Here is a 26,794-nt window from a genome sequence, read left to right on the forward strand (position 1 = left end):
GGTACCCCTGTATCTGAGGAGATTAGCAATCAGGCAACGTTTCCAAAGCAGCCACATGCAGCAGAGAATAGGCAGGCCAACTCGCTGCTGCGTGGCAAGGACACAAGCCCCTCAATCCACCTGATACATGTTCCTGACTCCTAGCCCTGTGCCTGCGTGTGTGGACAAGTTTTATACAGTTCAGGTTTGGATTTCTGTTTTCCTGCCTGTGTCTCTGAGAAATCAATCTCTTGGCCAGTTTAGTAGGCGGCAGGGAAACTGAGCCATGACTGGTGACCATTGTTCTTTCCAAGGGTCACTTTATTAGCATTGGGTGCGATCACTGGCCTGTGCACCTCAGTTCCCTTGAAGCTATCCCTCACAATCCGCTTCTCTCACATGCACATCAATGCAGATTCAGACTGAACTGCTTCTGGGATCAGAGTGTCTGTGAGGAGGCAGGTAGTGGCAGACCCAGCACAGCAAAAAGGGGTGAGGAGTATTCAGAACTCCCCAACAATTGTACAGAAGGCATCTGCTCCCAAGATATTTTTCACACACCTGAAGAGGGGTCTAGTGTGCCAAAAAATGTGTCTAGGATTTCTCGCAGCTATAGAATTGGTCCACTAAAAAAGCACTACCAAACACATCTTGCTTCCTCTGTGTTCCCTGGACCCTACAACAGCACTGCAGGCCTGCTCCACAGCACAGGCTGCTTGCTATAAGCACATCACACTAGCACTCCACTCACTCTTCAGAGTCTTTCAGCAACAGAGTTTCCCTGGTATCTTCCTGCCACTGGGTTCCTGTATCAGAAATTGATTTATATCCTATACTGCCTCTTCTACTTTGGTAGTAGCTTGTATGCTCCAAGTTGAATCTGATTCACATTCTATGTATAAACTTGCTGAAGTCAGTGGTGTTAATATCAGGCATGAGTTTTAACTTGGGCTTCTAATCTTCCTAGAACCCTTTTCCCACCCACTGTGCCTTTGTTCATAAGTACAGATCAGATGGTGAAACTGAGGGTGTCCCTTTAAGGAGGTGTTTGACCTGAATGGTCACAGCTGAAAGAAGGAAAAGGAAGACTGGATAAAAGGTTGTTGGGACAAGATGCTCTATCCTGTAGAGCTGATGAAAAACAGCTCAAGTGGTAAACAAACAAGCAAGTACATAGAAAATAAGTGATACATGTGAAATGGAGGACAGGAGATGTGATTGGGGTGTTACTAAGGTCTCTCTGGAAGAGCTCCTGAGATGTTATAAACAGCCTGTAAGCGAGGAGCAAGCTTGGGCCATTTGCTTTCAGTGCTGCTGTAAAATGAAACAGTTGGCTCAAGGGCTCCGTCCATGGTTTCCCACTGTGGTTATAAAAGGCCCTGGAAGCATCCTCATCCATTCCAATGGCAATGTTTCCTTCCTGCTGTGCTGTAAATCTGGTAAGGGTAAGGATGATAGTTGATGGGGCTCTTCTTTCTATTCTGCACTTAAAATTAATTCAGCTAGTAACACTGTTTAGCAATCATAATCAAAAATGTGTTGCTGCTTGGGGTTTTTTTGTTGTTTTTTGGGGGGGGAGGCTGGGTTTTTTTGTTTGTTTGTTTTGTCCTTGAACTGTTTTCCATAGTAAAACCCTTGATTTTTCTCTGCAAATAGCAGGCTGACTCATGGAATTTCTTGGCTTGTCTCCAAACCCAGTGAATATGCAACTAATGTGAAGGGCTCTATTTTCCCTACCCACTAGGGTACCCGTAGGGAAATAGGGAAGAAGGGGTATTAATTGGGGGGAAGCTTGGCAGCAGTGTTTCTCAAAGTTTAGAGCGTTGGCTTTGGAGTCAGTTTCTCAGTTCTTTTTCTGCATCTGCTGTTTTTCCCTTGTCTGTAATAATGAGATAAAATGTCTTTTGAATGTTGTGGTAGATTGTAATATAGCTCTCTGCACAGTATTTCTGAAGTCTTTGGATAAAAAATACTGTGGGATAGGGCCTGGTTCAAACTGTGATTTTATACTTTTTCTGAAAAATCACAAAATTAAGTGAGTTCCCCAGCAAGCAGCTGTATTATGGCATTTTGTTGCAACAGTGGCTGCTGCAGGCTGGAGAAAGAGAATTCCCCAGCCAGCAGCAAAAGTTTAGCAGCTTAGGGGAGGGGGGAAGGTGTCACAAAACAGGTTAAGTACACTAGAGCATGCCTCTGGTACATGGGATGGGTGTTCACTTCCTCTTCCTGCTGCTCTTGTGGTCTCTGCGATTTGCAGTCCAGAATCACAGCAACAGGACTCTGCATGGTTGCTTGTCACTTTCTTCCTGCTTCTAGGTGCCTCTGGGACTTGTTGTCCACAGTCACAGCCAGCAGTAGGTTTCAGTAAGTTCAGCAGCAGGGCAACTGTTACAGGTTTAAACCAGTTTCTGATCATTTAAGCTGGTTTATGTGCAACTTCTGTCTCTAAAAGGGACAGGAAGGAGAGAACTTGGGGAGGGGGGTGGCATTTGCTCCTCCAGGTGGCTTTTTTTGTCCAGTGCCAGGGCCATATACTAAGGCAGTCTCCTGGCACCCCCAACCCCTCGCACCCCAGTCTTCCTGCCCAGAGGAACAAGCAGACTCTCTTACCTGGTGCCAGGGCTGTCTTAATTACTGCCTCTTCCAGGGAAGTTGGGGTGGGGGAGAGGGGAATGGGCTTTTCAGCAGTGATCAGAGGCCTTTGGAACTAGGCATCTCCTGTTGCAATTAAACCTACCCCCTCTCCCAATCAAGGGGCATGGTGTGGGGGAGAAATGGCACAATCTGGTAATGAATATGGTGGCCCCTGCCACGACTGGGTCATGATATTAGCGAGCTGGGCCCACAATTTAAACCAGGCCCTACCATAAGTGTGCTAAATCAACTTTTCTAATAGTGACACATTGAATCACTTTGTTAGAGGGATGTTACCTAAACAAATGGCTTGTATAAGGGGTTGATGAAGAATGTCTCACTTCATCCTCAGTTGAACATTCCCTTCCTCCTTGTCCTCCCACTTTGTCACTTGCGAGTCATAATCTCAAGCTTTGCAGGGGGAGCGGGGGACACCATGGATGGCTTAATCGTACCGAGTTTTGCAGTCTCTTTACTTTCTGATGCTAGACTTCAGAAGTAATAATATATACATAGGATTAGAATGGGTCTTTTAAGCCATTGAGTCTAGCCTCCTGTGCACACTGATGATGATGCCATTTCCTGAGGACACTGAAGGGAAAGGAACTAATGCTTGACAAAAGTGACTAGTCACTTTCTGCATGTGTTTACTTTGCAGTGTTTGGAGCAAGCTGATTTCCCTCATGCCTTTTCTGTGAAATCTCTATATGAGTTGTGGCTCCCCCACGTTAGGAGGAAAGGTGGCCAAAAGACAAGTCTCCATTTTCCAAAGAGCAAGTCCTTGGTATAGTCTGACTGAACTATATTTAGGCCTGTTGTATCTGTAGTCTGCATGGGAGCAGTGGGTGTTGAGAAAAGAGAAAGACGCTTCCTTTCTATTTCTACTTGAGAAGCATCCAGAGGCAGAGAACATCAAAAAGAAACCATACCTTGCACTGTTTTCTAATGATCCTGGATTCTCATCCAATTCCCTGCCCTTCCCTTCCCTTCCTTCCCCCCCCCCCCAAGAAAATGGAGGATAAAACTGTCTGAGGACTTCTCCCAATGGCAAGAAACCAAACTTGCGTGATATACTGGAAAGGGAACTTTGGGTCTGTGTCAAGGGCCCAGGCAAGCCTAACAGTCCATTGGGCTGCTGTGGTTAAGGCACACCAATTACTGTAGTCAGTGTCATATAAGGGCATGATATGGCCAGCATGATATCTGGTCACTTGTGGCTTCTCACCCTGAATGACCAAATGCCCATTTACAGCTGAATCAACTGGGGCAGTCTGGCAGAAGACCAGAGCAGGGCTTGAACTTTCACCTCCAGCACTATAGCAAGACATGTTAATGGCTCTGCCATTCCACCAAGTAGGGTCAGTGGAGGCTTTATCTTATAACAAAAAAGAGCAAGCAGTTCACAGTCCCAACAGGCTTATGTTCTTTCACTTGTTTCCCTTTCAGATGTTAACAAGATGCAACAATCAGAGGACAAGGTAAGTCTCTCTTTGGAATTGGGATGGTGTCAAGGATCTATGACTTCAACCTAGGAATGGCCCAATCATAATCCTTTCTGAGTAGATGTTCTAGGTACAGAAATCTAAGCTGCCTTGTCCTGCAACAGTGTGTCATGTTCAAAAGATTCAGTTGTCATTTAATATTTTTGGTGCTTGAAGAATGCCAGGGGCCTGAAGGAAGATGACTTTCATCTCCATTCTCTGACCAAGGAAAGGCCCAAGGCCAAGGTCAGAAATGAAACCACTTGAGTGATCATGATGTACATACTGTAAGGGAAAAGGGTGAGATGCAGCTGACAATACTGCCAACTATGGGGTTTATAACGTGGGTGTATTTCTGCTGCCATAGCACACTTCCACAACTTGAGCATGCTGTTATCATAAGTGATTCTGGTCTAGTCTCTTATACCGTGTCACCCAGTTTGAGCAACCATGACAGGATTACCTTGTGACCACCTTATCTTTCTGTGGAAGAAGACACATGATCTCCAAAGTAGGTAGAGGTGTTCTTTGGGTTAGAAAAGTTAGAAATCTGAAGGTATCATCTAGGAGCTGTCTTTACAATACTGAACTACTCCATTGATCTGAAAGGTCACTTGCTTCCTTGGCTTCTCTTCATAGCTGCTGGAGTGTCTGGGAATGGTGATCTATAATGCCCTGGACTGGGGCATTGACAGCCATATGGAGCGAGAGCTGAGCAAACCCCTGGAAAACCTGATTTCCCTCATGCTGAAACTAGACATTGAGGCAACAAAACCAGCAATCAGTCTTCAGGATGTCATTAAGGTTTTTTCTTTTTTCTTTTTAATAGTCCAGTTGTTGAAAATGCAAATGTACTGGCACTCACCGCTGTTGGAGAGCATTCTAGGAAAATTTGGGTAGTACCCTGGAGGAGGTACTTAGTACTCTTCTTATAACAATAGGTGAGAATGGTGCACTCCAGAAGATCTTATGGCACAGGGATGGGGAGGAAGGAAGAGTGGTTGCACTTTGGCACAACTGTGGTTAGGGGGTCCAGTGTGCATGGCCCAAAATGTTTCCAATTGCTTGCAGGAAAAAACAGCCTTTTCCCCCCTTGCAAGTGCTACACACAATTAGCTGGTTCAGTTCCCAGTTGCAATGGGGTAACCACACTGCTAATTCAGTTGCAACTAGTTGCTGAAACTGTTAATATCTAGAGTGAAGCTGGGGCTTGCTAACTTGCTTTTTTTGGTTCATGCTCTTCATCCTCCTACTTCCTGAGGGTCAGCCCACTTGAGGTGTCCTGATGCACCACTTTTTTTTCCCCAGGGTATGTTGGTGTAAGGAAGCATAAATGTCCTGCCTCAAGATCACTGTAGATGAGATGACCCTAGCAACATGCCAGATCTTGTCCACTTAAACTATTATTGCTTGATAGGTGGATAGAAGTGCAGACACACAGAGAGCTCTGCAAAGAGCTGTTTGCCAGAACATGGGCACTCCTAAGCAATGCTGCCTGTATCCTAAGGGATTAAGGATTCCTTGAGTCCAAAGCAGCATTCAGGCCAAAGGAAGCCTTCTTACTGACTTTAGATTAACACATGAACTAACTTGCTTTAGCTAACCTTAGTCTTGTCAATGCTTTCTCCCGGCTTCTGGCCTCTAGAGGGCAGGCAATCATAAAGTAGCATTGCAAACTTGTTTCTGGGTATTTGAATACAAAAATGCCTATCTCCATGCGGAAAGCTGCTATCAGCAGAACTTAGCACGTCGGTACTGTGAGAAGTGTTACTAAGGCCAACGTGCCCGAAATGGGTTTTGAAGTTAAAGCACTGTCCAAACTGCTCTCATGCTGGACTTTTTCTAAGTATTCAACCCCACTTTCAGGGTTTACGAAAAGGGAAAACCTAAGGTGTGACTCATCCAAGGCATATTCATGTTGTTTGAAGACCTGGGATCTGGATGAGAGCAACTCCCACTTCGTCAGCTTAGATTGTCTCAAGAAAGTTCACTCTTTCCAGTCCGTCTCTCTCTAGCTGGCTGGTGCGTTCCAGGCATTGGATAGCTGTAATCTTACTTGGGGGGGGGGCGGAATTCCTTTTGAGACCAAAGAAAATGAAATAAATACCTGAGACAATTGCTGCATTGTCTTGCAGATCTGTGAGGAGCATGTGTCCTGGCCCTCTGAGGCCTCCAGTCATTACAGAGCAATCTCTAGGGCTCTTTTTGCTGATTACATGGATCTTCAGCAACTTGCATTTACCATCCAGAACTCCAAAGAGGTATCTTGGGACCATCACCATCTGTTCCCTAACTCCACCCACTTAATTCTGACAATGAATTCTTTTTCCCCTGGAGGAGGGTTATTTAGCTGAACTTATATTTAAAAAAAAGGGGGGGGAAAGTGGGTGTTTAAATTGCTACTGCTTTTAAGAATCTTATGAATTACTTCTGTCTTCTAAGAATTTTAAATGTGAAAGATGGCAATTCAGTGACAGACTAGTTAGATGGGAATGACTGAATGCAGTGCAGGCTAATGATCAGGTCATGTGTTTGCTTGACAGAGTCTGAAAAGAATGGATGTGGTAGCTTTGCTGGAAAATCCTTCCCAGAAGAAGGCAAATTGCTGGGTAAGGATTTAGATTTTTGGTTTGTTTGTTTTTATAACCCTTGTGTGAGGCCTTCTGGAGACTTTCCATAGAATATTGATCCGAATATACAGATAAAACCGTTTAAAAGAAAAACCCTCTAACTCAGGAAGCTAAGGCCTTGTAAACAAGGGGAAACTATTACATGAAAAGCTAGGGTGTGAATTTAAAATGTGTCAGTTTTTTCCCATGAACTCCTTGGACACTAATGCAAAATAGAGTTATTTCTAGTGTCACTTAATCCACTTCCAAAGAGACACTAAGCATGCATGTGAGCAGCTACTTCAAGATATTTCAGTCCGAGCAATGCTGGGAAAGCTGGTATAGATCAGCTGGTATGTCCCTCGGACATGCCGTGTGTGAATAGGCTTACATATCGAGGTGGCTCAAGGCCAGTAGCCAGTCAATGGCTACATATGAAGGTGGTGCCAACTGTTTGCATTGATCATGCGTGTAAAAACAATGATGGAAGGAGGCTTCCGGGCAGAAAAGTTCAGGGTGGACATAGATTGCGTGATTACCTTACCACGGCTCCTATAGTCTCGTCTCCTAGTTCTTGGACTACACGCTTGTTGGATCAGACGAAATGAGTTATTCTGTCCCAGCCAGGGCTCAGTGCCTTCAGTGCTCTGCCAAAAACAAATAGCTCTTCTGGCTGGAAGTTAGCCAGTATAAACCAATGCACTGGAGTCTGGAGTCTGGAGACAGTAACAGTACACTCTTTTCCCCCTGATCCCACCCCACCCCCAACCCTCCCAAGAGACTTGTGGACATGCTCCCTTTGTCTAAATAGCATTCACTTTGAAACATATTCAAGCTATTCATATGAAAATGTTTGTGCAATGTGTGTTTGGGCGTATTTTCAACTTTTGTGATCTGTTTAAAACAAACTGGCAAGCTATAGAAAACCGCAAACTATAAGCTTGTATAGCTACTTTTTTTAGGGAAGACCTGAGTAAATATGCATTTTGCAGTGTGACCTCAAGGTCAACAGACAACTGGGCTTTGCTGCATCAAGAGAAACAAATTCCAAGGGCAAGAGCTCCACTGCACATTCTCTGCCATTGGTCTTTTAGTGTTAAGTTTCCAAGATGGCCAGTAGGCTGCACCATCTTGAGTCTCTGACTTTATGGTAGCCAGAATGTGAATTGTATAGGATTCTGCCAGTCAATCAAATAAGGTTGGAAGAGCCCTTATGAGGTCATCTAATTTAACCCCCTGGTCAAGGCAGGAACATCTGGTTTAGCCTGGGCCAGTTCTGGCCCTTTAAGAAAAGGAAAAAAAAAAAAAACCTGAAACCCCCCCCAGACTTCCAAGCAGGTGTTTCTGCAGCTATAAATTCCTTGAGTTGCTCATTGAGCACCTCCCTCTTTGAATGCAAGGAAAATGCCCCTCAGACATCCTGGCATATGGTGTGTAATCAACCTGTGCTGCCCTATTGCAGGCTGCCTTGTGGCATGATGTTGTTGATGAACTGCGGAAGAGAGTGAAGCTGCGCAAGGCCACAAAACAGCTACAGCATAACAGTCCTCTAAAAGAGTCTGCCCGCTCCCCCTTTGAGATGTTGGCAGATGACATCCGACACAAGAGGTATACTCTCCAGAAGGTGAAGGTGAGTTGCAGTAGTATAGGTAGAGCTATGATTTTGAAAAGGGGGGTGGAGATAGTGTGGTGAACCATCACATATAACACAATACACTTTTTTCCTCCAGTTAAAAGGAAACAAAGCTTTACTAATGTGCTAAGGGTCCATGGCTATATTATTCAGTTTTAAGATCAAAGGAAAAAGCACTAACTATCGGAACATGCATTAATTTCCTACATCACATATTATGTATTAAAAAAATCACAACCAATTAGACATAGCTGTTATTCCATTAGTTCTATAGCCATCAAAATTAAATGTATGAATCTCAGATTCATAAAACAATTTCACTTCCTTGAGTATCTTGACAGTGCTACCAATCCTTCACTGAAAGTTAATTCTACAGCCGAGTTAATGCTCACCTGAGTTAATGTTTCCATGCCTGAATTGATGTTTTTAGCTGGAGTTAAAACCAGTATGCAGGGCTGTGAAATAGGAGCTATGTTATCAGAAGTAGCTAACAGAGAGCAGAATTGCAGCAGAAAGGATAGCTAGATTAGTGGATCATTGAAAGGGGAGAGAGTGTTAACACCTGTGGAATGAAGAGTTTAGATGGAATCGAGGAGATTACACTGCACCATTAAGTCACTGCTACCTGAATAGAAATGCTACTGCTACTGCCAGGCATTTGATCTTAAACTTTGGGTGGAGCAGGGATCAAAGAGGAGTGCAACTGTTCCACTGCACTTCTCTTAGATCCAACCCTGGGCAGTAGTCAAGTTTAGAGTCTTTTCCTCTAGGTAGCTGGTAACTGATTTGGTTTAAATTTAAAACATGTCTACATCCTGTAACTTTCTTCAGGATCTTCTAGGCTCTGAGTATGGGCTAGAGCTCCCCTTGAGCTGGAACCTAGTGTATGACACCCACATTCACTCATTCATTTCAGTGTCAAGAACTTAAACTCGATGCTCCCGAAAGCATTCTAAGTTACTCCATGTAAAGCTGCTTGATGAAACTGTCTTTTGCCCACTTTTTCCTTTCACCTCAAACACAAGCCTGTGCACCAACAGGCTCTTTTTGCATCTGATCTCTTTTGAGAAAACGAGGATGCTGCCAATGGTAGTTGTGCGTATAAAGTATGTTTTCCTCTGGATCAGTAGAAGCACTTGGTCTTTGTCTGTTTCAAGCAGCAAACACCACACAGCGCTCCGTGAATGGGAATTTGGGAAAGGTGAGGAGAGTGGAATAAACTCCTAGAGACTCCTGTTGTGCTGATTCAGTCCTTAGTGGCTTCCAAGGCTGCTCATTGTTGGCAAAGATGACTGAGTTCCTTTGGTCTGCAGTGCCACTTGCATGCCACAGGGTTAGTTAGCAATGATGGCAGGTTTTAAAGGCTGGAAAGAGGTGGTATGGCATTGCAGGGGGCACTGAAACCAGACTCTCCATCTTTTTGGCAAAAGATAAGAAACAAGTTTGTCTGCAATAAAGAAGGCTTTTCCCTCTTTTTAGTGTGGCGTACCATATTTTAAGACATCAGCTTTTCTGCCCCTTATTTACTTATAAAGTGAAAGGGATTAACAGTCCTGACTGAGCCAGACATGAAGACCCTTACTCTAAGTTGCTTCTAGTCCCTCCCTGTTAAACACTGGGTCTTATTCTGGACTATAACAGGGTTCTGTTGTTTAGCCTGGAAAGCTGTAATCTGGAGAAGGAGCCTGAATCCAGCCAACTCTTTAGTCACAGCTTGAAGTGATCAGATGGCACAGTGATGTGGGAACCAAAGAAAGTACTCTGAAAACACTGGTTTTCAACAGTGGGCCACAGAGGTGCTCAAAGTGATCTGAAAGGGTGGGTGTTGGGGGCAGGGTGAGATGCTTTCAGGGGTGGTAGGGTCTGAAATGTCAGCTGATAAATATTTCCACTGAGGCAGGCAGTATCGCTCTGAGATGCCTTGCTACTCTTGTGCCTCCCAAACAAGAAGCAGTTCAGCCATCTTAAAGTGATATTGCAGGCAGACTAATTATCATGTGCAGTGGCAGAGCTAATTAGTGAAGGACTGCACCCAGCCTAAAGTAGCCATACTGCTTCCTGCTTAAAGCTGAATGCTGAGCTAGCTGCCTTGCTCCTCTGCTTCTGGTTCCAGAGGTCACAAGGATCTTTTTGCAGTTGTTGGGTGGAGCATGGGATCAAAAATGTTGAAAAGCACTGCTGTGGACTATGCATTGTGGGGACTTATAATTGGTAGGTGATAGGTCTTGATGTGTAACAATTAGGGATGCTAATGCACTGAAATACAGGTCCACTGTACAGGAGAAAACTATAATCTACAGTGACTGAATGAACTGACCCAGGGTTCTTCAGCCATTGCCTGTGGACTACTGGCAATCAGAGTTCAGTCCAGAAATATTTCACCGTGACAAAAGCAGGCACTAAGCATTGGTACCTCCAGTTAGCTACTGCTCTATCTTCTGTTCACTCCTGGTATCTGGAGGCTGCTTTGATTGATTCAATTCAGATATGCCACTCTGAATTTGCAAGGCTGTCCACATCTGTCTCTATCCCATTGTGGTCAGGTTGGCAAACTGAAGGTGTAACTAACAGAGGAGGGTCATTGTCAGACTGAGTTATTTAGAAATATACATGGTGTCCTTCCTCACTGCCTGGGCATCTTAGTGCTCAGTAGACCTACCTGCAAGGACAGGTGAATAATATGGAAACACAAAACTCACTGCATTAAAAATTTGGGTTTTATCTTCTCTGATATCCTCTCCTCATGCAAACACTCCGTTGGGACATTGAAGTTAGTAGAGGAAGTGTCCATGCAAGAAGATCCGTATCTTGGCATTTTTCAGTGTGAACACTTGACAGAACCCTGAAGTGGGTTACTGCTGTGCTCACCAGCTGTTTCATTTGCAGTTCATCTGTTCAGGAGCTTCTTTTGACTGAGCTATAAGTGGAGCCATTCATAGCTTATTGGGTGTGGAAAATGTGCTGAGCTCTAGTTTGCGGCATCCCTTTGGACTGTAATGCAACAATGGTGTCTGGATACATGTCACCTCATTATAAGGCCGCCTACAGACAAAGACTTCTGGGTTGCTTCTGGGAACCCCAGAAAAGAACCTGTGGACACTTAAGATTTATGAGTAAACCTCAACTCAGCTCAGGTCTGCATGGCTACCTACTGGAAAAGCTGTTTCTTACCCCAAAAACATTTCTCATCAAATTTTTTTTTAACACCTTTGATCTTTATCGTCTTTAAAAAAAACAAAACTCCTTGTTTAATCTTGCTCCTTGAGCTAAACACTATCTAAAAAAGCCATGAGTGGCCTGTATGGTATTTGGCATGGGATTGGAACTGTTTCCCAATCTCGCTTATTTCTGGGGATAAGAAGCCAAGTGAGAAGAAAATTAGCTTTCATCACTTAAGTTTCCTTTCTTGCCCTTTCAGATCAACAGTGAGCAGAAGATCAGGAGCTCTGAAGAAAACATAATCCTTCTAAAGCCACCTTTAAAGCCAGTAAGTGACTTAGGATCACGAATAAAGATATGGAATAAGCAGAACGATTTCTGAATCAACCGAAACTGGTTAAAGCACCACCAACTCAACTACCATTTCAACTTGGGAATGGATAGAATAGTACTTTTCTTCTCTAAACCAAACTAAAATTATGGCTAGCTCCAAAAGTACCTGTTACATGGTAGAAAGAAAGCTACTTAAAATAGTAAAAATGATTGTGAGAGAAGGGAAAGAGCAGAATACTGCAATAATCCTCCTGTTGATTCTAAAATGTTTCTGTACAACCTTGTTGAGCTCTTCTTAGAGCTGCCAACTTGTGTTGCACAGGCAAGTTGTCCACAGGAAGGATCCCCATTGGTTAGGTGAGCTCTGATTGATTAATTTCCCAGTGTTGTAGTGGAATTAGTATGTGAAATGCAGAGGTGGTATGTACTAAGAATTCTTGGAGGACAGGGGTTCTGCCTGGATGTGAAGGATGTGCATAGCAATGTACTTGATTTGGCAGAAGGAGGCTTGTCTGGAGCTCCTGGAGTCTTCACTTTGATTGCTGTTCTTAGCCTTGTTCTTTGCATTGCAGGTGGTGGAGAGAAAACTGAAGGACCGTTTCCCACAGGAACCTAGTCAGCATGAGCTGCTCATGACAGAAATAAAACAGCCACACAAACTTCGGCCATCTCCCACAGAAAGAAGTAAAAGTAGGCTCAAAGGTACTACATGAGCACTAGCTCTACAAAGCAGCTTGACTCCTAGCAAACCAGCATCAGTTGTGATGTATGAGTTCAGGGTTTGAGGTGGATGAAGTAAAGGACATGGATGAGTGGCTTTGGCTCCATTGTTGGGGGCACTAGCATGCCACTCTGCAAATGCCTTTAGCTCATGTTAAATGCTAAGGCCAGCTGATTTGATTAGGGTACCTCATCTTTTAGGAGGAAAGTCAGGACATGCATATTCTGAGACTGTAGAGAGCAGATAAACTATTGCCCATGAATGATATCTATGCTGCACCAGAGTGCTCTCATGATGACTAAGCTGTAGAAATGCCAGGGAGTCTTTTGGTAGGGTGGGAGGCAATGTATCTTGTGGCTGCAGTTAAGGAACCAGGGAATGGTTAAGGCTTTTGGATGAGTCCTAGCTAATGAGGAGGAAGACCAGCTGACTCCCAATATTGCACGTGTCCTTCAACTTCTGCTGGTCTGGGTTGTGCCTGAACACACACTTTTCCTACCTTGCCCATCTACTTGCCAAACAGTCCAGCTTTCTTGCACTGAAACTTGTTTCCATGTCTTATTTTGTTTTTTACAGATGCTTCTGTGACACTAAACGTCTTCAATTTTCCTTGTGACAGTGGTTTATCTGTCCAAAATGCCAGTACAGGACTTAATGCTCACAAAGCTGAAAACTGGCTGCTGGGTTCTGACCTGCTGAGCCAAGAATTTCAGGTAAGTCTTGAAATGAAACCACAATTTAGAGAGGGTGAAGTGATTCAGGCATCACACTGCAAGTGCATGCACCCTGAAACTTCAGGTTCGAATCTTGAGGCCTTTCTTCCTTCCCAGATGAAGGAATTTAGTTCATTGGAGTCCTCTTGGCTACAGAATTCCAAACCGTGCTTGACATCCTTTTATAGGGTAGCTGAACTGTAGTCCTTCCTGCTTTTTAAGCAGAGATCTCATAGACTCTCTTTGCATGAGTAGGGACATCCTTGGCCAAAATTGGAGAATCTTTCTTCTGTTCTCTTCCTTTTACTTGTATAATACAACATGCCACTTGGTCACTATCCAGTCTAGAAGCGTTTGCATTTCCTATCTCATGGAGTTTATAATAAAACAGACTGAATGATTTTCTTTAAGTAACTAAACCAATTAAGTTAGTTTCTTCTGCCTGCGGAGCATCTAAGCAAGCACTTAATTTAAAATGTGTTGAAAAATCACTTTTTCTAAACTCATTGGATTGATCACAATTGGCTTAAACATTTGACACGTAAAATTCAAGCTGTATTTAGTCAGCAACCACCTGGAACAAAAATAAAGCTTTAATGTGTAATTGCTTCTGGCACATGTACTTTGGCCTGCAAACTGGAAAATTTTCTATAGGCATCTGTGCTTGAAATACTAATAAGTGTTTGCAGAACTCCAGTGTAGAGTTGGTAGAGCTCTTTTTGGTTCACTAAGAATATAATAAATCATAGGAGCACTGTTAGAATTGTTAGTGCTGGAATGACATTTTCTTAGTTGCTTCATAAGAGCCCCAGTTGTCTCATTCCTTAGCAGTTCTTAGTACATATGCTAATCTCTTCAGCTCTGGATTATGCCAGGGTAATTTAACTAAGTAAGGCATGCCTGGGGACATATTTCTGTACTAGGTATAAAAAGATTTCATTTATTGTCCACAGGAAGCAGGTTGGCCGTTGGAAAATGCCCAGAGAGTGACCTCAGAAAGGTCATTTTTACAGAATTACAACAGCAGAGGTCAGTGTCTCCTTTGTCACTGCGATCTGAGTACTGGGGTCAGTGAGTATCTACTTTCCCATGACCATCCTCTGTTTCCAGGGTGGATAAAAATCAACTATTTAAAAAAATAAAGTCAATTTTTTTTTTCTTTTTAATGAATCACTTTTTTTTTTAAGATGCTTTAAAAAAAACCCTAAAGATGATTTAAGGTATGTTAAAGCTCAAAGATATCATGGAATAGGGATTATAACTTCCAATTATATACTATTTGAGATGATATTGCTGGATAAAGTGTATGAAGGAGAAACTGAACAGTGTGCAAAAATTCTAGAGGGAAAAAATTGTTAACCTGTCTTGTTGGGTGGAGCAATGTCACACAAGCACGTATTACTGCATCATTGTGGACAACAGAAGAAGGAACTGTCTACTTTACAGAAACAATTGATATATTGGGAAATCCACACAGCACAATACTTGCAAGAAGTAGCAGTAAAAGCTATAACAAACTGTGGGGAGAGGGATTCAAATCTCTAGTATGCAGCTTTGTCACAGACAATGCTGCAAATGTATCAAAGATGAGAAGAAATCTAGAAAAAAGCCCCAAGCTAATAACATATGGCTACAGCACTTATTTGATGCACCTCTTAGCCAAAGACTTCAGTGCTCCAAAAATAAAGGCTAATGTTGCTGAAATTGCAAAATAACTTCCGTAACAACCACTTCGCAGCACCTGCTCTGAAAAAAACAGGAGGAACCAAACTAACTGTCCCACAAGATATGCAATGGAACTCAATAGTGGACTGTTCTGAGTTATTTTTATATTGAGAACTGGCCTAATCTGATGACAATTTGAGAATAAAACCATGACTAAATAGATGGAATAGTCAGCCAGCATTCTCAACATTGAGAAATGTAGAACATGTGCTGACTATCCTGAAGCCTATTTCTGTAGCCTTGAACAAAGCTCAGGGAAATGGCTGTTTTATTGCTGATGCTGTTGAAATTTGGAAGGAACTGAGTGAGGCACTAAAAAAACCAAAATGGAGCAAGCACTATCTCGAGCTCACTTCCTTGGCATTAGTCTCAATACTTGGTACCGGGGTCAATCCTTAACTGTTGAAGAGGAGGAGTTGGCTATGACATGGGCATCCAGCAATCATCCCTCCATAATACCAGCTGCAATACATTTCAGGGCTAAGGGTGAACCATTCAAGAAATATTTGCTGATGAGGTTTTAACTGAACTGATGAAAGTCACTTAAGCACCTTAATCCATCAGAGACTATCAAAGTAGTAATCCATCTTTTAACAGCAGTAGCTTCTGCAGGTATAGACAGAAGATTTTCTTCCTTTGGGCTAATTTATTCTAAATTTGAGAAATGGCTTAAGAACTGAAAAAGCTGGAAAGCTTGTCTGTCTTCTCCAGTTCATGAATAAACAGGAAGAGGAAGGTAACGTGTGAGCTTGCTGCATAACCCAGTATTTTAAATTTCTCATGTTGATCTGTCTGAAATAATCCATTTAATTTTTGTTAACACATTTCACATAATTAAAAAAGTTAAAGCTTCCAAAATGCATGTGCTTGTTTTGTTAAAATAATTATACACGTTTGTTTTAAGACAAATATCCAAAATACATAAGCGTATTATTTTAGTTTTAAATAAAACAATTTAAGTGTCATAATTCAGTTTTCTGCTGTAGCTGCAAAATTAATCTGAAAAAATATCAAAATAAATCATCACTTCAAAATGTATAAGGTGTACCTTTTTAAAAATGAAATCTACATCTATTTCTGAGATGTGAATAATATCTATTAAGGTTATATCAACCAACAAGAATGCACTTTCTGTAGAAAACAATAATTTAAATTGAGGCTTCCTTACCAGTGATTTTTTTTTTTTTTTTAAATCATGATTTAAATTGATTTGATTTTAAATCAAATCCACCCTGTTTGCTTCCCTACTTTTTTGAGACCACTAGTTTTCTAATGCCACTTGACATGACGAGCTTCTCCCTACACACAGAGTTGGAGAGTGTCCTTTGAAAGCCATTTGTTCCCCCCGCCCCCCCCAAACCATTGCATTGGCTGTACAGCTCTTACACAAATTGAAATTCCAGTACTAAAAATCTTCCTAGGTTTCCAGTTTCAGAACACAAGGGACACTTTAGAACGTTTGAGTGAAAAGAAAGAAATGCATCAGTTGATTTAGAGCAGGATCTTGCTTATAAGCAGAACATCACTGCTGCTTGCATACAAGTCTAATTACAGTATTTTCAATATATTGGGGGGTGGGAAATGTTGTGACCGGTGTTGGCAGGGGGCAAATGGAGCAAAGGTTCTTTAGAAATCATGCCTTCAGAAATCAACTTGCAGTTTTTGAACATTAGCCTCCTCTAGAGAATACTGAGAAGTGCCAGATCCTGTCTGCATTTACTTATAATCCTTTTCTTATATCCAGGTTTCTCTGCAGATTGCAAGTTTACTGCCACAAGAATTTCAGCACCAAGAGACCTCAACACACATAGTTTTCTGAGTCCAAACCATCAGCAACCTTCCTGCCGAGGGAAATCAATGTCTATAGGGAATGCCCTGCAAAGCAAGGAGCATGTAAGTCCTTGACATGGGCCTGCAGCACCAGTTTCAGTCTTTGCTACCACAAGCTAGGAATAACATGGGTTATCGGTTGTGCTGAGGCTTACAGCTTGATTTATGACACAAAGTGACTTATGAAGTAGAACAGGGGAGGGGAAATGGTGCTCCCCAAAATGTAATTCAGACCTTTTATACTTACTAGGCCTGTGTGAATAGGCAGCTATTTGATTTGGCTTCAGATGCCAACGATCCGATTCAGAGCTGCGAATTGGTTTCCTGCTTCAATTTGGCCAAAGCTTCAGAGATCCAGCCATAGGGTATAATGAAGAATTAATGAAATATCTATAACTTTGTTGGGTTTTTTTAATCTGATTTGGATGAAACTTGCAGGAATGGTAGCTTCTGTGGAGAGCATGGAGCCTGCCAAGATTCAAGAAGATAGGTGCAGGGATTTGGGAAGCTGCACTCCAAATTCTTGAAAGCAGAACTCATGTCACTTGTATGTGTTACACCACAGCAGGGTAAAAACTGCAGGAGTGGTCACCCCTACTGAGGCCACAAAGTCTGCCAAGTTTCAAGGAGATAAGTGCAGGGGGAGTCTGGCTTCAGGGGCCCTGCACCTCTGGCTGCTAACAGGCAAAACTTGTGACATAGATGAGCCTGTGTGTGTTAAGGCACAGCAAGGTAAAAACTGCAGGCCTGCTAGCACCTGCTGAGGCCACAAAGCCTGCCAACTGTTAAGGAGATAAGTGCAGGGGAGTTCTGGATCCCTGCACCCCTAGCTGCTGACGGGCAAAACTTGTGACATGGGTGCTTGTGCAACTGACTGTCTCTGTCTTGGGGTAGTTGACTGTCTGCATTGATTCTTTCCTCTGCTTAGTTTGTGGTTTTGTAGGTGTTAATCTTTGCTCCTTAACTTGTTACATTAGCTAGCTACTGTGTATTGAGCTGGTCCCAGAGTGAATCATGATTTGATTTTTGGTAATTGGTAACACAGTAGCTTAGGAGCCAGGCCTGCAGTACTTCCCTCCGCAGCACCTGCCCACAGCCACCCAGCTCAGGCAGTCCTGGGGGGCACTGCAACTGCAGTGGAAAACACTGGGGCCCAGTGCAGCTCAGGCAGGCTCCAGGGGGAGGAAAAAAAACAAAAGATCAGGCTCGCTGTTTTTTTTGTTTGTTTGTTTGTTTTTCCCCTGACCCTTCTATGAAATCTGTCTTCCCAAGCTGCTGCCAGTCTGCCTGCACAGCCCCTGAGCTGCTTAGGGTCCAGTGCTTCCCTCTACAGCCATAGTGTAGGAAACTAAAACTCCTCAGATATGGTTTACTTTGCATTGCCCCAAGTCATTTGCTGCATCCCAACGTCATTTAAGGCGCACTATGCCGCCACCGAATGTGCAAACAACAATGTCATTAAAGCAGCGCAAAAGGCATTTAACCCACTTTAAAGCCACTTTAAAGTGTCATCTTCAAATGCCCAGAGGCCTCTGGTTGTGACAAACCAAAGGCTCGTATTTGCATAGGAATGGGGAGGGTGGGGGGCAGGGAATAGAGTTGTTGGTATTGCATGAAGCTGTCAAGGCTGGTTCTTGCAAGGCAATTTGGAACATGGTTCATCTTTTGCAGAGAAGCCTGGCAGAACTGAATTTGAGGAGAGATGCATTAAATGGTTGTGGCAATTAGCGTTCCAGGTTTGTCTCCATCACTTTAGTGTAAAGTTCAGTTCTGTTTTAAAGTAACTTGATGATAGCCTCCTCACATTTTTGCTGATGTGTTCATTCTTAGTTGTTTGCCTAGGAGAGAGAGAATTCTACAAAGTGGCCATTGCCAACTATTACTGATCTGATTGGAACCCGATATGCCATGATGGCATCTGAAATGGAGATTGCTTTCCACAGATACGGTTGCAGTATGTCTTCAAGAGCCAAGGTATGTAGCACTCTCCTTCAGCATACTATCCTTTTTGAAAGGTCCTCGCTTGGTAACCATGTCCTTATGACCAGCATGATGCTTTTGGGTTGGGGTGGGGGAGCCTCCTGTGCCAGTTTTCTTCCACAATCTAATCGTAGTATCCGTGACCTTGAATCCTCTTTCGTATCACACTTGTCCATCTCCACTGTTTGTGTGCACCCCTACCTTCCTTCTATCTTTTCTGAAGTTGTTGACTATTACCTTTTTTTTTTTTTCTTGACTTTTGTTTTCCCAATGCTCTAGTCTAGTGGTTCTCAACCTTTTTTTTGTATCAGAACCTATTTGTAAACAGTGATGGCCAGCCGCGGCCCAGTGCCCCTCATTCCTGATACAGTGTTTGGGGTGTGGAGGAGGGAGGCAAGCGGCCCCTTGCAAGCTGGAACTCTGTCAGCCTGCAAGGGAAAACCCATGGTTTCTCATGGTTTGTTTGTTTTTTTCTCCTTTTAAAGGAGAATTCATTTTTAAAGTTTGTTTATGACCCTTTCATATATTCCTGTGACCCACAAGTTGAGAAATACTGCTCTGGTCCCCTAGGATTCAGGCCTGTTGTGTAATATCATTTCACCATTAGCTGTGGGTTCTTGTTGAGCTGTGCATTCGTGCTGTCCTTTCGGTGAATTCAAGAGACTCGGTATCTTCTGTAGGGCTCATAATTCCCTTCAGGATCACATTTAAGTTTGCCCTGACTGATCTTAATTGGCTTGGAATTGTTCTAGTCCATGCTTCAAAGATTGTCCCCATTCTCCTGCTAGCCCTGCCCTGCCCTGCCCTTCTCACTGGCTACCTTCTATTCTTTTGCACAAGGGAGCTTTGTTCAGTCAAGAGCCTTCATTACAGCTCTTCCTGCCTGGATCAGCCTCCCCAGGTCTCTGCATCATAAACACTTCAAGTTTTAAATCTTATAGAAAAAACTTCTTGCCTAATAATATATTTCAACTCCTGTACCTCTGCTATCCTTCATCTGAACTCTGTTTCTCTGTGTAGATCTAAAGCTGTCAAAGGATTGGCTTACGTGGAAAATGCTTTGTACTGTCAACATACATAGCTTGCCAAAGTATCTTTCCATTGGCATTCATGGGTAATTCTTCTGTCTAGGTCTGTTTCAGTTGCCATAAGCAGATGTTCTTTAAATGGCCTTACAGCTGTCATCTCTGTAGCAGGTAAGCTGTGTATGAAAGGGTTTGGGGTGAAGGGGAAGGGTCAAGAGACTTTGCTGAATAATTTAGCTTTCAAACAATTCCAGCAATCTGATAAGAACAGGCTGTTTAGCCCTTTTAAGTTTGCAAACATAGTGAAGCACTATTACAACTGTTATGGCTATGGGTGAAGGAAAAATTCATCTTTTAAATACTTTCTAAACTTCTTGACTTCTAAAATTCATGAGCAATAACCAAACATATACCATACAAGTAGCATACTTGTTCCCTCTTAGCAATAAGCATCTCTAGTCTGGAGACCAGCCTTGGCCACAAAGGCTGGATTTGAACTTCCTCAAATTCTAAAGTAGAGTTGGAGCGTTGCAGCTGTGATATAGTCCAGTAAGGGTATGGAAGACGAGGATTTTTTTGTGTGCAATTTTATCTTTTATTGAACTAACAATATAGTTGGGAAGGGCAGTTGAACAGGCTTTCATAATTGAAGTGCTCATCTTCCCGTCACAACAGTCTCACACCTTCTACCAAAAAACCCTGATGGTGCAATCCAACAGAAGGAGAAAGTGTAACCAATTGTCAACACAAGAGCCACCCTACAGATGGCATGTTAACAACATGCAGGAGAATCGGGACAGTACCAGTTAGAACAATATTATTAACTGACCTATCGAATGGTGCTTGATACTTGATGGCATGTCCAACAGGTCTCCCAGCTACACAGTTGGTCCTCTGTAAGATATCACAACAAATCCTTGCCCTCAAGGTCTCAGCACAGAACATCACTTGATCTTGCTTCATATGTTTAGGATCTGCAGCCTGATGAATCGTGAATACAAGCTTGTGACCTGCAAAGTGTATAAAGTTTGTCTTGGTCATTTAAGATGCATTTTGTTTCAGGCAGATGCACCCCATTTAAACGTGTTATCTGCAGACGTCAACACTAGTTGACTTGTTTGGCTAGTCACAAGATAGAAATACTGGATTAGGAATATTGCATATTTGTGGCAAACAGTGAGCGTGTCTATAGACTGAAGTTTTGCATGCACCCAGTATAAAGATGTATGTTTGTTTGTAAACAGAAAGCTAACTACCTCTCTCTGATTGCTAACAGTAAATGAACAGGAAAGTTCTAAAAATTGCTCATCTCAGATTTGTTTTCTTGGGGGTTTGTTTTTTGTTCGTTTTTTTAATAACAAATGATGTTTCTGAGTTTTTATTCTGAGCTTTTCTGGGGGTGGGGAGAGGGGGAGAAAAACAACATTCCTGTCTTTGCATGTAACATAAATCTCCTGAACTTCATTTGGATAATAACATTATGTGTATGTTTTGGTTTTTTCTTAGTGTTATCTGCTGTGACTGCTGCATCAAGGTACATCTCTTATTGTTCGACTCCCCTGTGACGCATCCACTACTAAACATTTTCTTTCTCATGCTGTGACTGTTTTTACATTAGTCTTTAAACTGTTTTCCACCCTGCCTCTAAGCAAATGGAATGAGCTTTTTTTTTTTTTTTTTTTTTTTCCCCCCACACAAAATTTCAGAGCAATAATAGAATCTGTCTATAGACCAAACAGCATGAGACCTCATGGTCCAGTAGATAAAGGACCTACGGGTAGCCACTAATTTGCTGTGTATTTGACCAAATTGCTTCAGGATTCTTTTTTTCATTACAGTGGTGGGTGGGGTATCATCATCTCCTTTTGTAAAATGGTGGGTAGTCACTGGGTGGAGTATTTATTGCAATGAACCTCCCAACCCTTGAAAAATGGAAGTGTCCACCTTTTAATGATGTAGTAACAAACCAGCCCTACATTAAGTAAACTCCCATAAAAACATACTAGCTTTCTTTAAAAAATGTGAAAGAGACATTCTCTTGATCAGGGATGGGCAAAATATGGCCTGTGGGCTCTGGCCTACAGAGGGGCTTTGTCCAGTCCACTGTGGGTCCCTTGGTCCCACCATGGACCTTCCTGCCATCCTCTGGGCACACAGTGGGGCTGAGACGGCTCTGCAGCTGAACTGCCTTTCGTGGGTGGCAGTGGCTTCATCTGGCTGCTGCCACTGCTGGCCCCAGCCCTGCAGGACCAGCTCATACAGCTGCAATCCAGCATGCCCTGTGACTGCTCCAGACTTGCCCGTCCCGGCTGAGCAGCAGCAGCAAGGGTGGCCAGACAGAAACTGTTGCTAAGCCTGGGGGGAAAAGTGGCCCCTTCCCCTTGCCACTGCCAGGCAGTTCTTGGTGCAGCCACCTGGAGTCCACACCATGTTGGGCTACCCTGAACTTCCATCACTGCTGCCCTGAGGCTGCACTGCACTGAACTACTCACTAAGCAGAGATGGTGGGAATGGAGACACAAGACAGCTTGGCATGGCGTGAGTGCCAGGTGGATGCAGTGAGCACTGCTTAGAAGTGGCAAGGTGGAGGAGCTGCTTCTCCCCTGTGCTGAACAGCAGTTTCTGCCTGGCTGCCACTGCTGCTGCTGAGCCTAGATGGGCAAGTCTGGAGCAGGTGCGGAGCATGCTGGGTCGGGGCTGCGCACGCTAGTCCCTGCTGTCACTGGGGCTGGGGCCAGCAGCAGCTGGAAGGAACCACTGCCACTGAGCTGCCTAGAAAGACAATCCAGCCATGGAGCTGCCCCAGCATTGCTGTGTGCCCAGGGGCAGCAGGATGTGCCACAGTGAAGTAAAAAAAACTCTCTCTCGGTTCGTTTTCTTTGGAGGCTCATTGAATAACAAATTCTTAGGCACACATTGTTGGTGAGACAAAAGGTATATATTTGCAAATAGGGTCAGAGGGAGAAGACAAAAGATCAAAACCCTCTGCCCCTGAGTACCATCATTAGCAGGCTTTTATCCCCTCTCTTCTGGCACGTGTACAGAAGCAGGAACTCTTACAACTCATTTCCGGTTCATACAAACATGCATGAGAATACGTCAGATCATGCATCCCATGTGTATTATAATTAACTACTTAAGTATGCGGGGCGGATAGGCTTAATATGTATTAGCTGATTGCGCCTGCTCAGAAAGTATTTTAGGTTACCAAAAGTTCAAACCTTCTCTGCCCCAAGGACAGGACCATTAAAAATTGCAATTTACTCTTATCTACATGAGAACGCTAAGGAGTATATGCTTTACTGTAACAAAGAGATAGTAAATTTGCAGAACAAAGAGAGCTCTTAGAGTTTTCCTTCAGTTCCCAACCCCCCCCCTTCCCTCTCTCATTAGGGAGACAAGGAAGGCTGGCAGCCGTACTTATTCAAAGGACAACTATTGATGGGAGCTAACAGCTATTGATAATGCATTTTTAATAATATTTCTAACAACAGCGAGGCAGTGCAGAGCAGGCACAAGGCAGTGCTGGGGCTGTGTGCTGTTGGTGGTGTTGAGGAGGCACTGCAGGGCACACAGGCTCTGGGCTGTTGTGGCGCAGAGATGGGCGCTGACCGGCTCAGGGTCATGCACAAGGGCTCACATACACACCTCATCATACCCACAACCACACTCTTCCCCACACGCCTATACATACCTGTGCATCTCTGGGGGAGCCCCATGCACTGCTACACGCACCCCCTCCCCCCCAATATACAGAAGTAAGACTTAATTTTGAGCTATTATGGAATCACTTCTATATACACAGTGCAAATGCACACAAATTGTGGGGGAAACATAATAAAATATTACTGTGGATGTTTGGGGGTTTTTAAGTGTATATAATTTGTTTGGGGGTTTTTCTGGTTCCAAGATGGCAAACCCCCTTCCCAAAAGGAGTACTTCTGGGGCCAAAGGTTAGGGGTTAGGAGGCAAGACTTTTGGTCCCAAGATGGCAACCAGGGGGTGGGGCACCTGTCAAGGGGCGGGGCCACCCTTGCAATCCTTGACAGTTTGCCAAAATTCCTTAAGCAGCCCTCCAGCTGAAATAATTGCCCGCCCCTGCTCTTGATGGATTAACTTTCATGATGTTTTGCTTCAGATGTCCATGCCCTTCAGACAGTGTGTACATCTCCCACTCAGCTTCCTAAAGCCACTAAGAGTCCTCAAACATGAGGACCCAGCTGCACAAGAAGAGACAACCTCCCAGATGTTGCATGAAGCAGAACGTTGGAGCTGTCCTGGGTAAGCTGTGAAAACTCATTCTGGTCTTTTCACCTGGGTAACTAAAAGCCACTGTTGAGAGCAGGCAATTGCTTCATTGAAGTAGGAATTGTGCAGGCAAAACAATTATAACAGACATTAGAATCCATACCACTTCTGTCGATATCATTTTATGCTCAACGGCTGATTGGCCTGGCCACTAGTCTGAGCTATCTGTCATTCTCTTTTAAAAGAATGCCATGAGATTTCAGACTCTCAAGAGGTGAGTAGAATGGATATCATGCATCTTTCAGGTGAAATGCTGTGCTGGAAAGAGTCACTGTGACAAGTTAATTGAAGGTGGCAGCATTTCCCCAAGGTGAGCCCTAACTGTGTTGATATTCAGGATATTTCATGTAGTTTGTAGGCAGCAACTCTGTGCGCCCAGGGGAAGACTCCCTGTGACTGAACTAGTAGCATCCTGGTGATAGATTACAGCAGTTAGGGCCAACATTTTTGGCAGGTGTGCTACCAGATAATCCCTGCACACTCCAAGTGCCACTCCAATCCTCTTGCCCTGCCTCAGGTAAGTTAATGATGAAGTTCTGGGTGGTATTGTCCCAATTCTCCCGTGTTGTTGGTATACTGCTGCTCCCTCCCCAGGTTGCCATGTGTCACACAGGTTGCCTGTGCCACTTGTGGCAAATATGCCTTGGGTTGACCACCCTTGGACTACAGCATCTGAATGGATCATGGAACACATAAAGGTATTTACTTGGTCCCTGCTCCCATTCTACTGGAAGGCTATCCCAAAATGGCAAGTTTTTTTTGTGTCTTTTGTTTATAATGTGACAAGATCATTCTTGGCCCTTTTGGGAAGAAGACAGATTTCTTGTGTCTTTTTCTGCAAGTTCACAGGGTGTATCCCCCCATTATGACAAGCAATTGTCACAGCAATCCTTCCATCCTAGACTTGAAAAGTTCTCTTTGGGGTTGACCCAACCTGTCCATTGCAGCCTCCGGACTCAAGATGTGGACCCTGATCCTAACTGAAGAGTGGAAATTCCAGGCTACTGGGATGTTATTAGCAGTCGTCATTGCATAACATGGGGGTGAAGGGGTCAAGCTACTTGTGGTATAAGAAGGATCTGTCTCGCATGCAGCAGACTGGGGAAGTGACAGGCAGCACAGCAGCAACCTGGGCAGGGGGAGAGTATCAGAGAGGCACAGAGGGAAAGTGTGGTGCTCATTTGTGGGAAAACCTGCCAAAAAGAGTTGGCCCCCACTGGCCTAACAGCTGGGCAGCTGCATTTTGAACCAGCTAAAGTTCTCACCAGATCTCTGCTTTCATTGCCAGGCTTGGGAAAGTGTAGTAATTGTGTGGGGGGGAAAAACCCATCACCATGGAACAACCCTCAGTTTAATGGAGATGTGCTGATCCTTATTAGTTCTTCCCAAGAATGATTCTAAGTGGGGTTAGACTAGAGCCAACAGATGGCACCCTTCAGAGCTGTGCTCTAAATAAAAGCACAAAGTTGTGCTGGACCACATGAGAGAGGGGTTGGCAGAACAATGTTCCTCTTACCTGACATCTGGCCCTGTTTTTGGTAACTTTCAGAGTACCACTTGTGTTTGAACCTTGGTGCACAGCACAGCCTCTTGCCAGTCGCAAGACCACCATGGTGGACTGGCCTTCTATGGACATCTGTACAAAATGTGAGTGGTATCTGTTGCATGTCACTTCCTGTCAGCAGCAGCGTACCCCTCCCAGGAAAAGATCCTGGTCATGGGCTGCACTGGAATGATCCCCTCATGTGCATCTCCTCTCCAATTTTTGTTCTGTACCTTGTGACAATATAAAAACAAATGAACCCCACCCCCCAAAAACTTTGTGTCCATTAACATAACATCCTGAATAAAAGACTCCTATCCTAGTTAGTCTAACCAGGAGGCAGAGTTACAATTTACTTCTAATGAAGTAATTGTTAAACATTGTGGCTTTTAGATCTACCCTACACTTTTTATATATAGAAATAAATGTTGAAGCACTTCTATGCCTCTAACATCTCATCCTTCCTCACACATGTTATAATGCCAGTGACCATAGGCACTGATACACAGACATCCACCCCCTTATCCAAGAGTGGTGCAATGTACGAGGGGGGGCAGGATTCAGACCTAAAGCTCTATGGCCTAAGGCAGCAATCACCAGCCAGTGGATCTTGATCCTCCAGTAGATCTCAGAGCCTCTTGGAGTCTATCCAAGGCTGGGGTGGGGGACTGAGTGCCTGGCCCAGCAGGTCGGTTCATGAGAGAGGGAAGGGGAGGGGGATAGACTGAGGCCTGCACAGTGAGGGGCAGTGCTGCAGAGGCAGGAGCAGGGGTAAGTTGAATGGGACCCTGGTCAGGTGGGACTTAACTGCCAGGGAGGTGCGCCCCCAAATAACTTTTTGCTCAATCTGCCCCTCCCCATAGACTTACCTGGTGCGTGGGGGGCAGGGGGTGGTTGTGGGTTGCTTTTAAATGCCAAAGGTGATCTCCTATTTAAAGTTTGGAGACCACTGGCCTAATGGGAAAATGGGGCTCCTTGTCATGTCCAAGCACACTTTCTCACCCTGCCCCTGATAATTAATGTCAATCACTTTGGGGAATTTATCTGTAGATTTAGATTTTTAGTTACTTCTGGCAAGGTCATCAAGCATTCTGATTGCCCTGGTATCTGTTGATTTTTTG

The 26,794-nt window shown here is 43.8% G+C and overlaps 1 protein-coding gene across 1 annotated transcript; it reads left to right on the forward strand.

Moving 5' to 3' along the window:
* The first annotated feature begins 1,031 nt into the window (after positions 1-1,031).
* Positions 1,032-26,111, forward strand: LOC149874111 (protein spire homolog 1-like). Its single transcript, XM_090056416.1, has 16 exons — positions 1,032-1,418; positions 4,060-4,091; positions 4,734-4,898; positions 6,230-6,355; positions 6,638-6,703; positions 8,166-8,333; positions 11,755-11,823; positions 12,401-12,530; positions 13,126-13,262; positions 14,216-14,291; positions 16,732-16,880; positions 18,660-18,791; positions 19,929-19,993; positions 21,329-21,356; positions 23,961-24,103; positions 25,680-26,111. The coding sequence occupies exons 1-16, from the start codon at positions 1,178-1,180 to the stop codon at positions 25,864-25,866; spliced, it is 1,914 nt and encodes a 637-aa protein (XP_089912542.1). The 5' UTR covers positions 1,032-1,177; the 3' UTR covers positions 25,867-26,111.
* Positions 26,112-26,794: the final 683 nt, after the last annotated feature.

Source organism: Crocodylus siamensis, chromosome 1 (genome assembly GCF_052110815.1).
Source record: "Crocodylus siamensis isolate JL-2025a chromosome 1, ASM5211081v1, whole genome shotgun sequence".
In the NCBI taxonomy this organism is placed as follows: domain Eukaryota; kingdom Metazoa; phylum Chordata; order Crocodylia; family Crocodylidae; genus Crocodylus; species Crocodylus siamensis.